The 17,682-nt window shown below is 42.3% G+C and overlaps 2 protein-coding genes across 6 annotated transcripts; one reads left to right on the forward strand and one right to left on the reverse strand.

The window, feature by feature from the left end:
• Positions 1 to 1,231: 1,231 nt before the first annotated feature.
• Positions 1,232 to 9,493, reverse strand: znf131 (zinc finger protein 131). 3 transcript variants are annotated; one of them, XM_080765317.1, is made up of 9 exons: positions 9,393 to 9,493; positions 8,218 to 8,367; positions 7,770 to 7,871; positions 6,003 to 6,147; positions 5,425 to 5,527; positions 5,070 to 5,261; positions 3,109 to 3,496; positions 2,874 to 3,004; positions 1,232 to 2,499 (listed from the first exon to the last, which is right to left on the reverse strand). In XM_080765317.1, the coding sequence occupies exons 2-9, from the start codon at positions 8,345 to 8,347 to the stop codon at positions 2,005 to 2,007; spliced, it is 1,686 nt and encodes a 561-aa protein (XP_080621443.1). In that variant the 5' UTR covers positions 8,348 to 8,367; positions 9,393 to 9,493; the 3' UTR covers positions 1,232 to 2,004. The 3 variants fall into 3 exon arrangements, with proteins under 3 accessions (XP_080621443.1, XP_080621441.1, XP_080621442.1); XM_080765315.1 differs by having other exon boundaries at positions 5,067 to 5,261; XM_080765316.1 differs by lacking the exon at positions 9,393 to 9,493 and adding an exon at positions 9,166 to 9,275 and having other exon boundaries at positions 5,067 to 5,261.
• A 1,765-nt stretch (positions 9,494 to 11,258) lies between these two features.
• On the forward strand, positions 11,259 to 17,511 carry selenop (selenoprotein P). Of its 3 annotated transcripts, none has more exons than XM_080765955.1 (6): positions 11,259 to 11,293; positions 12,862 to 12,984; positions 13,799 to 14,035; positions 14,579 to 14,791; positions 15,082 to 15,199; positions 15,371 to 17,511. In XM_080765955.1, the coding sequence occupies exons 1-6, from the start codon at positions 11,274 to 11,276 to the stop codon at positions 15,686 to 15,688; spliced, it is 1,029 nt and encodes a 342-aa protein (XP_080622081.1). In that variant the 5' UTR covers positions 11,259 to 11,273; the 3' UTR covers positions 15,689 to 17,511. The 3 variants fall into 3 exon arrangements, with proteins under 3 accessions (XP_080622081.1, XP_080622082.1, XP_080622083.1); XM_080765956.1 differs by having other exon boundaries at positions 13,802 to 14,035; XM_080765957.1 differs by lacking the exon at positions 11,259 to 11,293 and having other exon boundaries at positions 12,870 to 12,984.
• Positions 17,512 to 17,682: the final 171 nt, after the last annotated feature.

A 17,682-nucleotide genomic window follows, 5' to 3' on the forward strand; every position in this document is an offset into this window, starting at 1 on the left:
TGACACATGCCATCCCTGGACTGGACCAGGGTCAACTAAAGTAGACATTAGAGAATGCAGGTGACACTTAGGCTATTCTTATCATATAGCCTGCATGTCCGTTCAAAATATCAAAACTGAAACAAAGCTACATTCCAATGTTTTAACAGTTCTCCACCTACATAGAAAAAGACAACCCTCAATAAAAATGACTTCGCATTGCTCATCTTTACATCCCTCCCCTGTGCCCTGCACTGCCCCAGACTGCCAGGGATTTGGCATTCTAATCCAAAGTAATGCATTGCAGCCAAGTTAGTGGATCATCACCGAATCAAAATACTTTAATATGGATTGACAGGAAATAGATACTAATAGATATATACCGACTCCTAGCGGGCAAATGTTTAATCTTTAGAACTGAATTCACGGGCTATTAGATATTTGGCAGTTTACCAAGTCTAATTGGCCATTGCTTGCGGAAGGCAGTTTGACACGACGGGGACTATCGGTGCCTAAACAGTAACCTAGACCTTCCATTATGTAGCTTTATGTTGATGAATTAAATGAAATAATTAATTGACAGTTATCAGTTCCGATATCTCAGTAGCAGGCCATTTCTTCACTGGGCAGCGTTTATTTCTAAATTAATCCCATTTGCTCCGAAGAGTCCCAACTATTTCCCACTTACAACAGAACAAAGTCTATACAAATTGATTAATCTTACCTTTACTGCGTTAATCGTCGCTGCCTCACTGTTGCATGGTGACATTGAACAGTGTTGCTGCCGTGATCAAGCCTGTGAAAGGAAATCTCTTGATTAGCAGACGCAGCGACCAATAGGCATCGACCGGCGGTGTGAACAGTCTTTGATTATCCAATGAGCGGAAGGGATTAAAGATAGGAGGGTGAGGTCTAATAAGATCATTATTTTCAGCACCACAGGAGCTATCCAAGTTGCTAGGCGGTGATTTCGCTCCCCTGGTAGCATGTCCACATTAAACAGTCATAAAACTTATGTACCTTAAGGTTTAGTTTTATATTACACTACTGTTAATATATAAATAAAAGGCAAAAAGCCCCCAATAATATCTTAAAAGTTTTATACAAAGCTGTAAAGTAGACCTGTAATATTAATACAATCCATATGATAGTACCAAATAACAAACCCCACATATAACTAGCAGTTGCATAATGTAGGGCAGCTATATGGAAAAGAGAATGGAGACGCCTAATGCACACACAATTATTATAATAGTATTTTATTCATTGTTCTGTACAAATACAAGATCAGCATCTTGAACGTTACATAAACCTATAAAAACAAAACCGAGTCCAGTTCTTCCGAAGCCTATTTAGTGAAAACAAACATTATACATTGTAATAAATTCATTATAATAATTAACACAGGAAGACACTTTTGTTTCAGGGGGAAAGATATGAGCAAGTCATTAGAATAAACTCGACAACATCTCTTTCACAGATGAAGCCAAATCTAATCTAAACTGAACCATGTTTAGGAAGTAAAGCTCAAAAATGCCAGAAATAAATCTAAAAACAAACTGAGGAAACCGTGTGCAAAAAATATATAATTTAACCCAGACTCCATAGTGGGAGATGGGTTGCGCAATAAAGCCTAACTTATACACCATCGTATGAATAACAGATATTCACACAATCTGCATTGAAAATCAATTATTTACAGGAAGCGACGTCGCATGACAAAGCACAAACTGGGCGTACATGTAAGCCTTTCAGTGTGATGGTCGACAGCAAGACATTCTGAAGTGAAATAATGTATTCCACATGCAGTGTTCAGAGAGGTGAATAAAACATCAGCATCACCGCAAACCACTTAGGACTGAGAGTTTGGACAATTGCACAGTAGCATCTTTTTATATGCGTGTCATACTTTAACATTACCCAGTTGTTGAAATGCTTCACTATGTGCGAGCTGCCATCCCTGGCTGGCTGTCTCTACGACAGCACGAGTCTTTTTTCTTTTTTTTTAAAAGCCATTTGGTCGTCTCATACTTCCACGGCTTGCTCCGCTTCCTCGATTCTCACCACCTCCCCCTCGTCTATCTCCACCTCCACCTCCTGATGGCTCTCCACGGCCTCTGCCGTGGTCACGTGCACCACCTGGATCTCCACGCCAGCCTGCTTCAGTCTCTCCATGTCCTCCTCGCACATCTCCTCGTCCACCACCACCGTGGTCGTCGTCGTCTCGCCCATCTCCATCACGTCCCCGGGCTCCACCGTCACGTGCTCCACCTGGATGTCGTGGTCCAGCAGCACCGTCTCCTCCTCGCCCTCCAGGGACTGCGTCGCCGCTGCGAGGTCCGCGTCGGCGGCCAGCAGCTTGCTGTCGGCGATGCCGTGGATGTCTCGGAGGTGCGCCTGCAGCTCCTTGGGGTGCGTGAACCACAGGTCGCACATGGTGCAGTGGTTGGGTTTCACCCCCGTGTGGCTCACCAGGTGGTTCTTGAACTGCTCCCAGCTGTTGAAAATGCTGCTGCATACCTGAGGGCAGTCGAGGGGGTAACATGGTGTTGTAACAGGAGCGTTCAAGTGGGGATGATGTGTTTATGAAAGATAGACATCGACATGACATGATATTAGAACTGATTGAAGATGTTCCCGGAATCATAAATGAGGTAGAACTTAACACATTTACTACAATGTTTAAATTAATGAGTGTTGTTTAATAACTTCAGCATATGATATTGACTCTCGAACCCCCCCCCCCCCCCCCCCCCCCCCCCGTTTGTTGCGGAGATCAAAAGACTAATTCATGAGGCATAGTACTATCAGTATTACCACATCATAGTGTAATGATATCCATCCAATACATGTTGGGCCAAAACTGGGACATCTGTTCTCTTGCGAAGCCTCACCTGGCATTCGTATAGTTTCTTCCGTCCTTTTTTGGCTCCGGCACCGTTTTGACATGCTGCCATATGGCACTTAAGTGTGCTGTTCCGTGCAAAGCGCTCACGGCAGTCTGGACATGCATAAGGCTTCTCACCTGGAAACAGAAATGAGGAATTAGAAAGATGAACCCCAATGTTGCCAGAGATTCAGGTGACCAGTTTGATTTTACTTCATGGTTTGAAGAGGGGCGTGGCTCACCAGTGTGCTTTCTCAAGTGCTCTTTGAAGTGGCCAAAGTGGTCAAACTGCTTGTCACAGTATTCACACACGTGTACTCTCTTCTGCTGGGGTCTCTGGTTCCGGGACAGCTCCTCTGCTTCGTAATGCAACGTGTTTATGTGTTGTTTCAGGGCCCCCTCTCGTGTGTACGCTTTGCCACAGTGATTACACACATAGGGCTTTCCACCACTAAGCTGCATGCCGCTGTGGGTCTTCAAGTGCTGCTTGAGATGATAGTAGAGCTTGAAGCTGCGGTCACACTGGTTGCAGCGGAACATGTTATCTACTTGGGAGATCTGGACCTCTACAACCTCAACGTTCTCCAGGACCTTGGAGGCAGCCACCGTCTCCTCCTCGTATACAATCTCCTGGTAAGGAAAACAACAAAGACATTTAGGGATTGGGTTTTGTGCAAATAAGTGAAAAGTCATACATTTGATCTACTATATTGGACAATATGGCAAGAAGCAGTCAAATGTAATCAACCACACATAATAGATCATACAGACAATACAGAATAGATATATAATATATTATATAATATGATATTATTGTAGTTATTATTTCTATTTATTACATGGCTTGGTTGAATGTTTGATTCCGATTGGTCAATCGCAGAACAAACGCTCGGAGCATCTGCTTGATTTACTGCAGTTTCCAGCATGACAGCCATGTAAACCCACACGCAATGTCATTTACAGCTAAACATTGCTCTCAAAAATGGATTATATTTTATCAACTAACTTCCTTGTTTTCAGACAGTGCTGCAGCTGGGCAGACTTCGGCCAGCTCGACACTTATGGAATACTTTCATTACCGCAAGCAAGGAAATATCTTGTTTTGTTGTGTTTTGGGTCAATTTATTAATTTATGTATTAAGTAGCCATGTAATAAGCAGGATAATATCTGCCTAGGTGGTCATTGTCGGGAGAAAATTCACCTTCAGGGTGATTAACCACCACCGCTTTGCGTCGGTGGTTAAACTCCCTGTCGGACACCTACGGACAGCTGCAATTTTACTGGCACCCGTAAATAAAGTCTGTATGCCCCCCTCCACCCTATACTGTATATGTTTTTCCCTTTTTAATGGAGTTGGAACAACTGAGGTTCGGGAGGTTTGGCCAAGCAGAAGACAACCCATCTGCCACTGCCAACTCCACCCTTGCCAACCACTCACCCACCTCCAACCAGCCTAGCCACTCCTACCTCACCCATCAGCGGGGGTATTTAAAACGCAAGTTTCAAAAATGCCAGTGTGCTAGTTTCCAGTACCCCTCCCTCCCTCCCTTTTCTCCCATACTCCCATCTTCTCTGCACGTTCCAGAGGGGGTTTCTACAACATCGCTCAGGCTCACGCTTCGGCCCCCTAATCCAAAGTATGTGGGTCCGCCCCCTCGAACCCCTGATCCCACTGTCACTCACGTCCCGTGCTCTGACCACCTAAGCCATCACCACGCTTGCGTGTGGTGATGACCTTAGATGACCAAGCTGTCACTCACGTCCCGTGCTCTGACCACCGTCCTAAGCCATCACCACGCTTGCGTGTGGTGATGACCTTAGTTGACCAAGCTGTTTACTCTCTCTCTCAAAAAGGAGCAGGTATCCAGTGGGTATGCGCGTAACATCATTATCAAACCCTGAGGTTATGCGGGAACGCCTACTGAGTGGAAAAAAACGACTTTCTGGCCTTGACAACCCATAAATCCAAACAGAAAAGTATTATCCGATTGCATTAAACAACATTAAACAATTATAATCTCACTTTCCCACTCGATTTTCCATTCACTTTATGCATGCACATACCCTCTATACTTAATTGGAGTTGAATAGCTCAAGCCTTGACAGGCATGCCACACATTCAAACAACCAAATGATTACATGATGATGTTGTGCATAAAAAGTAGTAAAATAAAGCAATGGATTGATCAATGGCACAACTACCTCCGCGATTCCTTCTCTCTTGATCACATGTAGAGTCTGTGCCCCCTGCTGGTATTTGCTGGTAATGTCAGCAAGCAGAGCCAGCGCAGAATCATCCGAGGAAGCCTGGGCATTCCTTGCCGCATCCACCACCTCCTCCAGTCCCGACTCCTCCACCTCGATAGACCCATCCCCTACAACTTCAATCTCCACCTGGAGGAACAAACAAATCATTATTTTTGGACCAACAATAAAAATAAGAATTCAAAATACAAAAGTTGACCCATTATCCTAAAATGTCAGAGAAATTATATTCCCCATAGCAATGGAAAATATAACGCCAAGCTTCATTCATATCAGTGGGAGTAGGCAATACCTGTTCCCCTTCCACTGTAGGCAAAGACTCTGTGATCACATTGGATGTCTCTGCGATCTTCCTCTTTTTGGTGTTCCGAGATTGCAAGGGACTCTCACTCATCCTGCAGATGTAAAGGACTAAATTTAGGTCAACACATTTCACTTGAGTGGTAAACGTTTCATATTCCGTCATGGATTTGAACTCCATTACAAACAGCACTTGGTTAGCCTATTTAGACCTCTGTGTTGCCTTATAGCTTTTAATTACTTTTGACCATTATTTTTTACTTTAGCTGAGCTTGTAGATCTGCTATTTATGAAAACTCATGAAAATGTGTGCAAATCTTTGAATATATACTTTCACAGCAAACGTTTTTAACTCAAATCTTTGTTTCTGGGGGGGCCCTGGAAAAACATATTTTCAGATGGGGGGTCGGCAGCCAAATACAGATAATTCTGTGGGTCCTTGACATGAAAAGGAGCACCAGTGCACCACGGATACGATTTTCAGAAAACTGTCACGATTTGGACTCTCTTGGTTAGACCAGTGAATATATAGTTAAAATGTGAAGATTCAGAATAAGTGAGCCTTCTCACTTGTTTCTGAGGGCCTTGATGGCCTCCTGCATCTGAAGGTACTCTGCTGCCTTCAACACATCGTTGGCCTCCTCTTCCTCACTGACAGCCAGGGTGGCTGTGTATGTGAACTCCACCAAATGGCTGAAGGCTGTGTTACTTACACCTGGCAGACAGAAAGAACCAGCAGGTATTGGTAACCAGTAGTAAGCTGGATTCATACTCCATTGCACAATTATGTCACACCGAAAATAGCACTCACAACGCGTGAGACATAGCATAAATTGTGTGAGAGAGCATAAATTAGGCTTAAAAGGGAATACCAGGATACCAGCTTGTGAGTATGCTGGACATTGTTGATATAAAAGGGAAATAAAGCATTTGTCCAACAGTAGATTGAGAAAATGATTCATTGTGTGTGTACAGTTACAGTATATGATTGAGATCTACGTTGTAATACATTGAATAGTTTACAAATGTTAGATTGCTATTAACTATGAATTCACTAAAGAACAACTTTTTTAAATGCTTTAGCATTTTGTGTATTACATGACACAATATTACTTTATGGTTAGGACCATGCGTTCATAAAGTCTTGTAGTACTTGCGAGGATCTACTTCAAGGTACTGTGGATTAGGGCATTAAGCAACTAGTCGACTAGTAAATCCACTAGTCGACCTTGTTGGTACTAGTTTATAAGAAAAAAATGATTTTCCCCGCAATTTTGTAGGCCTCAAGATCAGCTGCTAGATGATAGTGTAGATCTGACCAATGTACAGTTTTTAAATGTACAAATATTTATTTCCAAAAACATATTTTCTACATAATAGGTAGTTAAACAACTAGTCGACTAGTAAATTAGGCAACTAGTAAAAATGACTAGAAGTGAATGCCCTACTGTGGATATGTAACAATAGGGTTTGAAATTAACACTTTTAACTGCCCAAGACGAAGGCTCTAGAAGCTAGCCTAGGAAAAGAGAAGGGAACCCGCATATGCTCCAAACGGTATATGTATTGACGACGTTTCGAGCCAAGGCTCTTCATCTGGTCAAAACTGGAACTAGAAGCTAGCCGCAATTTGCAACTCTAGATTTTTTTAATAATGGGATGAATCTAGAGTTGCAATACCCTCCATTGACTCCCTACTCATCCAAAATTGCGTTTGCGATCTGCTTAAACTATGTTAAACTCACCAACATTGCAGCTCTAGGCCAAGCTTGAATTATTCTCTTTCAATCTGCAGAGCTTTTGTTTCATAAAAATCCACCGTAGACACTTTGTCAAGAAATTCTGTGCAGGTGATTACTTTTTTAGTTTTTAGTGTTGCAGTTTGGAAGCACTCGTTTTTTTTTAACGGGTCGCGCTGCTGCCTCCTGCATTATGTCCAAATTCAAAACAGGTGGTAAACAGGGCCGTTCAGTGACATACGACGAGTGCTTCCAAACTCCAGCACTTAGAAAAAGAATCACCAGCACAGAATTTCTTGACAGAAAATAGCTCATAACATTTTTATGAAACAAAAGCTCGGCAGATTGAAAGAGGATAATTCAAGCTTGACCTAGAGCTGCAATGTTGGCGAGTTTAACGTTGTTTAATACAAGCAGATCGCAAACGCAATTTGGATGAGTAGGGAGTCAATGGAGGGTATTGCAACTCTAGATTCATCCCATTATAAAAAAATCTACAGTTGCAAATTGCGGCTATCTAGAAGAATGCAATGTGCACCACAGGGACTCAGCTCTGATTTACAGAACGTTCTTTCACTAGGGAGTCAGTGAAACATACCCTCTATCTCCACCAATGGCTCCTGGGTGAAGTTTTGGAAGAACTTGTGGAAAAACTGACTGCAAGCTGCCAGCACTGCTTTGTGAGCCCTGAACTGGTGCCCTGCACAGTAAGAAAAGAGGTCTAAGCATGATTTGTGGAATTGTATTGAGAGAACATTCAAACGGGAAGCATGCACATCTCAAAAAATGTTGACGGGTGCAGGACAAAAATATACATACAGAAAGAAGGTAGGAAGTCCGCACACCGTTCTTAAGCTCCCAGTAGTTTGTTAGGAAATGGTCAGGAATCAACGTTTTGACCCCTCCGGGTCTTCATCAGGAATTCCTGATGAAGTACTACTGGAAGCTTAAGAACGGTGTGCAGACTTCCTACCTTCTTTCTGGAGTTGTATTGATTCCATAATGTCATAAAAAAGACCCAAATACAAATCATTTAGTTTCCGTACCATCCACGATCAGGGTGATATCGGTGAACTGGCCCAGTTGTCGCTGTTCATTTAGCTTGTCCAGCATTACTTTATAGTGGGCTGGAAACTCACTGCCATAGTCCATCTCTACCTCCATCTCAGCCGCCATGATTTACCCCTTCCTGCTCCCTGCAGTACATAGAAGAATGATAAGCAACCAAAGGTTAGTTTGGCACAGGTCAAATAATTATATTATAGTATCTCCACAAATTTGAATCAATTTCAATTGTTCCCTCTTGACCAGGGTCCCCCTTTCCTTTATACTAAAACTCTTGGCTCTGTGTGTGCGCATACAGTTTTACACACACACACACACACACACACACACACACACACACACACACACACACACACACACTTTAGGCATTTTAATAGCAGATATGCTCTTAGCATAGTAGCCTATGCTCTTAGAGCAATTGCTAAATACCTCAATTGTATTTTGTTAATACATACAATATAAAGTAAAATGTAAAATAAATTCTACTGCTGTTGAATGGACTTGGAAGGTCTGGTAGTGAGGTGGCCCAAGTTTCAATGAGCAAATGCAAATCATCAATCCTATCTTTAGCAACCCATCTATCAGTTAGCAAGGACAGTTAGCCACACTTCTTGGCTAGGCTTGGGTCAGCTGAGCCAGACATGGCAAGCATAAGACATGCATGTACATAACCCTCTTTAAAGTAGGGCTAGGTTTAAAGAGTGATTTTTCAGATTTATATATACCGTACATGGGTGCGCGGTGTCGCGCACCAAAAATAACCGATCTACAAGCGTGTGAGCTTGTACATCAAGCTCATGTCAAGCCTAAAAGAAGCTCGTTTAGCTGACTTCCCCCAGAAAACAATACCACTAAATAAGTATAGTAACTCATTGTCAAATAAGTGACTCCACCAAATTAAACCTAGATTTAGAAATATGACAACTTACCAGTTTGAAACGAGCACACGCAATCGCACTGAAAGTAAACATGTTATGAACATAATAACATATAAAGCCACTGCAGCTAACGGGCCTCTTAGCAGGTTCGCCATTTCGAGTTTGAAACAACACTACGTCATCAAATCGCGCATTAAAATACACCTTTTCCCACACAGATTTCTCCACCACATTCTCCGAGGGTCAAACTATGACACATAAACAGCCAATAAACGTACCTCAAATCCGGCTACGCTGCTTTTTAAAGTTATTTAGTGATAAAATGTCTCTCGACGCATGTAGCGTTGCTCTTCTCTGGTTGCTCCAAAAAGGGCGGTCGTTCAATAGTCGGGACTCAGAATCCCAGAAGCCCTTGCAAATTCTAGGGACGCTTTAGCGTTGCTTAGAGACGGTGACATTAGGTATTGCTATGGACTGAACACTGTCTGAAGTAAAGTTATATGTTTATTTAACAAATAACCATAAATATCCCTAACCTCTGAAAAGATTTCTAAATCAACTAATCAACGAGCAAGATGCACACATGATGTTTTTAGTAGCAGGTAGGGCAGGCTACATCATAAGATCAAGGTGCAGCCAGGAGGTTAAACAACATGCAGCAGGGACAGTAGGCCTACATGAGATCACAAGTAGACATACAGCAGTCTATGAGCTAAAAAGAAAAGAAAAGAATATAGGATGATAAAATAAGGTAAAGGTACAATTTTTTATTGTTTTTAACCTTTATTTAACCAGTAAGAAACACAAGAAGGAAGGTATAACATAATGAAACATAAGGAAATCAGTCAATTGTTCCAGTGTTGCAGGCGACAGGCAGTCTTTTAATAACAAAGAGAACATGGGCGCTTGCAGGAATTAAGGGCAGGGATTTCCATAATAATAACAACATAATCAAATAATAACAGCAAAAACAAAAAAGAGAGATGGGAGTGCACAAGTGATTGGGCAGTGTGGGCTGGCTCCACCGAAATGGAAATGCTGCTGTCACAGGCCAGCACAGACATGCCTCAACATGTTGTGTACATTCGTTGCAGTCCCCTTTGGCCTAATCGCCAACTGCAAAGAAAATCAACAAAAGTCAAGACAGTCAGAGAACATGTTCTTATTAATGATTAAGGTGTGTGATATACCTTAATCTTGAAGTGTCATGCTGCGGGAGCCTAGCCTACTCTTTGTCAGAAATTGAAGGTCTGGCTGTGGATAAAGGGATATGGCTGTGGACTGTTGGTATAGTTGTTATTAATATTATATTGTTGCTATATGCACTTCTTTCAAGAGTATTTCTCTGTTAAGTATTTCTATGCATTGAGATTACTCAGTGCAGACAGTGCAGATATACACACATTGATCTCTCTCTCTCTCTCTCTCTCTCTCTCTCTCTCTCTCTCTCTCTCTCTCTCTCTCTCTCTCTCTCTCTCTTCTCTCTCTCTCTCCCTGCTGCACCTCCCTGTCTCTACCACCTCTCTCTCTGCCTATTATGTTTTTCTCTGAGGACAGTATAACATAGTTTCCGTGTAAGTCACACTCTGGTGGAGTTGATTTAAGTCTAAAGGTAATTTCATAGGTGTAAAACAGTGGGTGGAAAAAGTGCAAGCTCCATCGTTTTGATTGTTTCCAGAAAGAGAAAGAAAAGGCCTGAAAAGGTTGACCACTGTCCTATACACCACAGATTACCAATGTCTCTCTTGTGATATGCAATAGTTGAGTCACACAGAGAATAACTCATTGTTAATACAGTATGGCAGGCACAGAACCTTCATTCACAACCATGTGGTCTTCGATACCGAGTGATATAGTTCAGTTGCGCGACGAGCTCGAAGAACAATGACACGGTTGACACCTAGATATGAGACAAGGAAAAGAACTGAGATATAACATGTATCTCGTATCATTGTGCACAGACATGTATATCTGATGAAGTAGTTGATTGTCATGGCATTAAGTGTATCAGTACTAGGCTGTGCTTTCGCAGATGAGTGATTCACCACATGCACATGCATTCATTGAATACTTTAATAACAGTTTGCAAAAAAAAGGTACAGTTGTACTGTTACATAGCCTATATGGACATTCCCTTCATAGGAAAATATGGATGATGAATGAAACAATCATGCTCTAGGTAATTTCTGGACGTTTTACAGAGACCAGTTACAAATTGCAGATACCTGTTAGGTGCTCTTTTATGGCAGTTTTGAAGAATGGTAAGGAGTCACACTTTTTAATGACTGTTAACTCAAGCAGATAAAGGTCAGTTCCATAGATAAAGGTCAGTCTACTCTAACCTCTCTGTCCTATTTGTTCAAAGTTGAAATGAAATGTTTCCTTAAAATGCTGTGATAAAAACTGAACTGAATTGTTTTTAAACAGCTTCAAACTGTTTTTTAAAGTGCCACTGAGCCCAGGTGTGGAGGTTCAAGCAGAAGAGCTGCAGGGCTCAGTGTCAAATGGGTATCAGGAAGACTGGACTGAACAGCAAATGTGGCATTGTCTAAGTTATCATGAGTATTTCTTAATAATATACCAGTAAGACGCGCAAACGCGGGAAGCGAACGCAGCTGAGACCCTGCAGATCATGTCTGTCTGTCTGTCTGTGTGTCTGTCCCGCTGTTACTGTATATGTGGACCTGGCCCCTTTTGTGCCCATATATGGAGCTGAGTGGACCTGGCCCCTTTTGTGCCCATATATGGAGCTGAGTGATTGCTGATGCAACACACTCCATATTTGGATAGCGGACAGACAGACGGACACACGGACAGACATGATCTGCTAGGTCTCATAGTAAGTGCTCACTGAATTCGCAATTATGTGTAATTATTTGATAATAGGCACACATGAGGTGGTACACTGACTCTGTTTTACATATTATTAAAAAGTTAAACGGTTCACTTTATCAATCAAAATCAATCTTTTAACATAATTTGAATAGTGGCCTAATTATAGGTTGTGTATTTATAGGCTATTAAAATCTTCTTCGGTTTTTGTTCTCCTGATGCCATATACTCGATAGCCTTTTCAAATACCCGTGACATACTGCGGTCTGCATGTGAATTGAATCTTTAATTTGATCTGTTCAAGTGTCATTGACTTGTTCAATTAAACTGAACAGTGTTACAGTTTTCTGTAATATTATCAAGAGGAGTCCTGCAGAACGTTATTAAAAACTACTCTAAAATGACTGTGTTGTACACAGTTGAATTACTTTTCTGTTTTTATATTGGCTTTGCTGTAGGGAGTTGGACAATGCAAGTCCCTCCTTCAGTACTTTTCCCCCCCACTTCACCCTGTCCCCTAGACTAGAGAAAGAGTATGTCAGAATGTTCTGTTCTTGAAAAATGACTATGTCAGCCTACAACACTACTAGCAAAGAACTTGTGGATGGTTGGCTTGTTTAAACTGATAAAAGAGTTCACTTCAATTTGCGTAGTCTTCAGTACTGACACAGTAATATCCACCGCATAGAACAAAGGATATTCTCTCTCGTATCATTGTCTTTAAGAGTTTTTATAGTTTATAGTTAAGTTCTTCAACACCCCTCTGGCCCCCACCATTCCACCAACATTTTCCATTTAATTGAAAGACTTTATAACTCACCCACCGATAAAAGGATTGTGCACAGTGACTTATTTAACTTGATGAAAGTACACGGATCAGCAAACAGCCCTTACTGAACTTTGTCCCCCTTTCAGACAGGAAAACAACAGACAGAGTATAAAAGGGGGGTGCAGCAGAGGGAGAGACTTGTTTTTGTTCAACACACGAGAGCTGCAGCAACAGAGAGCTGAGCTGAAGGGAGACATTTTAACCAGAGGGTAAGAAAAATTCTCTAGAAGCATTCTCTATGGCAATTCAGTTCAGTTCTATAGCCTTATTCAAGTTCGGGTGCAGAAAAGAATGTAATCATTACATGCACTTCTGCAGTTGTGTATGATCTCCATGTCCAATGTCCATTAATTAATAAAACGGTTTTCATATGCATATCCTTTCCAAACTTCACAATAATCCATGTTTGTTAGGCCATGCATGCTAAACTTTATTCTTTGAATGTCGTTTACCACTTTACCATGTAGGTAAACGCATGTATGTATGTATTTATTTATGCATGCATACAGTATATTTCTGATTGCATGCTTTTAAAATTTGTAAAGCGAGAATGTGGTGTGAAAATGCCTTTTGTTTTTTCAGAATAGTAAAAGGAGCATTAGTGCTTAGTTGTAAAGTGTGAAGTAGAACAAACTAACATAAAACCCCCAGTCTGTACAGAGTAGTTCATCTATTGCTTTGTTAGCTAAGCCCATTCTGAATACCAGTTTCATTGTTTATTTTAATGTTTCGATCTTTCCATCATCCAGTAGCTTGTTCACATGTTATTTTCAGATCGATACGTGAAATGAGCTAACAGCTTGAAAGATCTGACTGGGACTGTTTGCAATAGATGATCAGAAAAGTGGAGACACTGCTTCTGACCTTTTGTACAATGTTCTTGTTCTTGTCTGCTGAGCTCAGCTCATCAGAACTCGCACAATGTCCCACCTCCTCATCAAAGCTCCCCCTCCTCAATTTCACCCTCTTGTCTGCCCCCCCCCCCCCCCCCCCCCCCCCCTTCATTTCCCAATCTCTCATCAGCAGGATCAGGGGGGTTACAGGAGGCACAGCAGACATGTGGGCGTGCCTCAGCCTCCTCCTGACACTCTGCCTGCTCCATGGGGGTGGGGCTGAGAGTGCGGGGGGCAGTCCCCGCTGCCAGCCACCGCCGCAGTGGAAGATAGGGGAGGTGGAGCCTATGAAGGAGCGGATGGGACGGGTGACCGTCGTGGCTCTGCTACAGGCCAGCTGATTGTTCTGCTTGGTGCAGGCGGCCAGGTACACATGAGCAATGATTTGCTTGGCTGAGCACCCCATGGTGATGATTTGATTGGCTGAGCAATATACTAATTGAAGATAAAAAGTGAGGACAGAACATGAGGACACAAGTGATTAGCCGGATTGTGGTTATATATGATGTTGTATGATGTTAAGCGCCCGGCCCTCACTTCACACGGGTGTGAATTTTTCTTCTTCATGTGTTTTAATGCAAGACTCAAATGTACATGATATGATAAAATTACCGTTATATTCACATTTAGGTAGTGAAAATGTAGTTATTCATAGCATTTTAATTGTATCTATCTATCCATAATTGAATCAATCCACCCATCATAGGTTTCCACAGAATGTTCATCAGAGTAAAAAAAAACTAACTAAACTAACTTTATATGATTTTAAAAATATATAAACGCCATTGTGTGTGTGTGTGTGTGTGTGTGTGTGTGTGTGTGTGTGTGTGTGTGTGTGTGTGTGTGTGTGTGTGTGTGTGTGTGTGTGTGTGTGTGTGTGTGTGTGTGTGTGTGTGTGTTCTATGAGCAGAATGGATAGCCTGCACCAGAAGCTGGAGAGTCGGGGTCTACAGAATATTACCTACATGGTAGTTAACCACCAGGGGGAGCAATCACAGCGTCTCCACCCACTGCTGGCCCAGAGACTGTCAGCCAACATCACCCTATACAAGCAGGACGCACAACAGGCCGATGTTTGGCAGGCACTGAATGGAGAAAAGGATGACTTCCTTATTTACGACAGGTCAGCTACTCACGCTGACACAGTGTGTAAACTGTGCATTCCTTTCCATTGTTCCCCAAAGTCTACAACAGAAGTTGTGAATTGGTCCATTTGGACCCTGAGGGTCCCTGGACACCACACTGGCCAGTTAATCAGTCAGTTAATCAACACAGGATGCCATTAGTAATTTGGTGTAATACATTCAAACCCTCTCAAATGTCAAATATTTTGGTTGTTCTGTAAAGCTTCCGAAGGCCAACAAGAATAAAGTCACAGCAGTTCATGATGTTTTTGTTCCTCTTTACCATCAGATGTGGCCGTCTCACAAACCACATCTCACTCCCGTACACCATCATCGGACAAGGTCACATAGAGAAAGCCATCAGAGAGGCCTACTGCAACAGAACATGCGGGGACTGCGTTCATGAGGTAAGCCACAAGCACATACTACTAGACTAGAGTGACATTGTTTTACGAGGAAGTATTGGTAATGGGTTTGTCCGTCAAAGACAAACACTCTGATGTCCCATCTACTTTTTTTCTTTGGTCCCTCACTCCATGCACTGCTCTCTCCTGCTTTCTTTCATCTTGCCCTCGCAGACTGCTGACATCCCAGAAGAGTGCACCAAAGCAGCTGAACCCAAGCCTGAGGGAGAGGGAGAAGAGGAGGCTGGCCACGGTCATGGTCACGGTCACCACGGCCAAGGACACGGTCATCACCATGGAGACCATGGACATAGTCATCACCATGGCGTTGGCCGTGGTCACCATGGCGATAGAGAGCAGGGGCGTGAAGCATCTCGCGGGCACATGCATGGGCAACAGGGGCAACAGGGGCACCAGCAGGTGGATCTGGTTCATGGCCAACAGCAGGCAGGCCAGCAGGCCATGCACATGGGTCACATGGGTCACCAGTGATGACCCACTGAAGCACATGGGGCTCCAGTGATGGAGAGAAAGGCTCGGTGACAGTCAAGGTTCAGCTGACAGGGGAGGGCGCGCTCTGAGAACGATGCCGCCGCCCGGTCCAGCTGACACTGACACTGACGGAGGCTGTTTGCAGACTCAGGGAGTGACCAGTCCGTCGGTCTCTGACACTGTGACGAGGCACTGCCTGCCTCCTGACAGTGACACGGGCTGACGGGCGGTGGAACCGATGTCAGAGAAACCTGACAGTGACGTCCGCTCCCTGCTGACTGACAGCAGCCTAAGCCAACACCATGAGTCTGACCCCCAGGTGTGGAGGGCTGAGGTTTCTGACATGGTGTTTAAACATACCGTACCTCATAGCTACCAACACTTGGGCTAAGTGCTCTGTATACCAACAAGTATTACCCTGGGAAAGGAGGGGGAGAATCCCAATGTGAGGATGGAGCAGGATAGAATAACACAGGTTAAATTCATGTAAATTGACATTTGAAATATTTGAACATAAGTTCAAACAAGTTCAACCACAGAGAAAATGTCCTTATTCTTGTTTTGTTACAGACGACTGCTGTTATCGATCCAAGTGGTTCTGTCAACATCAAAGAATAGCCCACTGAGCATTTTTGTAGTCTAATAGATGTCTAAATGGCAAAGAAAATAATCCTAAAACTGGGGCAAAAATATTCTATTAATAACCTTGATTGGCTAATCGAGGTCTAAATGTAAACTGTCTATATAGACGTTGAAACTAAGCCTAGACTGATAAAAAACTTTCATTTTTAGACTATTTTTACCCCATTTTTTAGACGGTCATTTAGATGTCTAAAAGCCGACAATTGCTCAGTGATGTCCATTTTGACCCACCTCACCAGGGGTTTGTTCTGATTAGATCCTTTCTCAGGAGTGTATAGGGGGGCGGGTTGTGTTTATATATTTCCTCCTCTGTTTAGCTTTCTCCATCCTTTATGATGCCAGACACATAAACTATGACCTAGTGGTGTCTGTTTGAAGTCAGGAAAGGGAAAGAGGAGTGGGAAGTTCACAAACACGGTAAACCCCCAAAAGTTAATTAATGAAATATTTCATGTAAATTAAATCTGCAAAAACCAAATGATAAGGAGAATAAGAAAACCCCTTTATTATAGGACAGATACAGACTGTACAGATAAATAATCATACAGTTAATATCAGCGTAGTCAAAACCAAGATTTTTTTTGAAGGCATTGGATAATAGGTTATTCGGTTAAAATCATAGAAGCATTTAAAAGTGTACTACAAATGTAAAGATTGTATAGTACTGAACAGTAATCTTTCTACTGTATATGCCCACTACTGTTCATTATTCCTGTGCACCAGTGCTCCAAAGTTGTATTACTTAATACAATCACAGCTGTTTTCTTTGAGTTACTGCATGACGATGAAGTCACCACTTTCAAGATATCTCGTTCTCCATATCTTTCACAATTTTCATCTTGCACATTTTATAATATTTGGTCTTCTAGTGAAGTTATAGCTTTAGCTGTGTGGGTTACAGATCACGCAGATTTGGGCTAGGATTGTTATTTGGAATAAATAAAAAAAAAAAAAAAAAAACCAGTAGAGAAAAAAGAAAAGAAAGAGAAAAGTAATGAATGTAAGACAGAGGCATTCAATGATGGTTTTAATACGTGCTGCAGCTAATGAAGGTTCCCAGGGGAAGACAAATGTCACCTAGAAAACCCGATGTTCTGACAGTAAACTGTATTTGCTCATTGAATTGTGGATTGTAAAAGTGGAACGTAAAAGTAGGGTTGAATAAACATGACTGGGCTGATTTTCTGTCTTATTATTGACTCATGTTCGCCTGTTGCTGAATGTTTGCCTATTATGACATGCCCAGAAATTAGGGACGCTATATTATGCTACTAACTAGAGTTAAAGTGGTCAAATTGACCCTGCCTACACATTAGCTACAACTGTCCTGAGGTATTTCAAATTTGCTGTGA

The sequence above is a fragment of the Protomyctophum bolini genome, assembly GCF_963924005.1.
Source record: "Protomyctophum bolini genome assembly, chromosome: 6".
NCBI lineage: Eukaryota > Metazoa > Chordata > Actinopteri > Myctophiformes > Myctophidae > Protomyctophum > Protomyctophum bolini.

Coding starts and splice junctions, on each gene's coding strand:
- znf131 (XM_080765315.1), bottom strand. CDS start 8,347: ATGGCGGCTGAGATGGAGGTAGAGATGGACTATGGCAGTGAGTTTCCA. Junction 5,262..5,424: donor CTACAGTGGAAGGGGAACAG/GTATTGCCTACT, acceptor TTGTTCCTCCAG/GTGGAGATTGAAGTTGTAGG. Junction 3,497..5,066: donor GAGAAGGAATCGCGGAGGTA/GTTGTGCCATTG, acceptor TTTCCTTACCAG/GAGATTGTATACGAGGAGGA.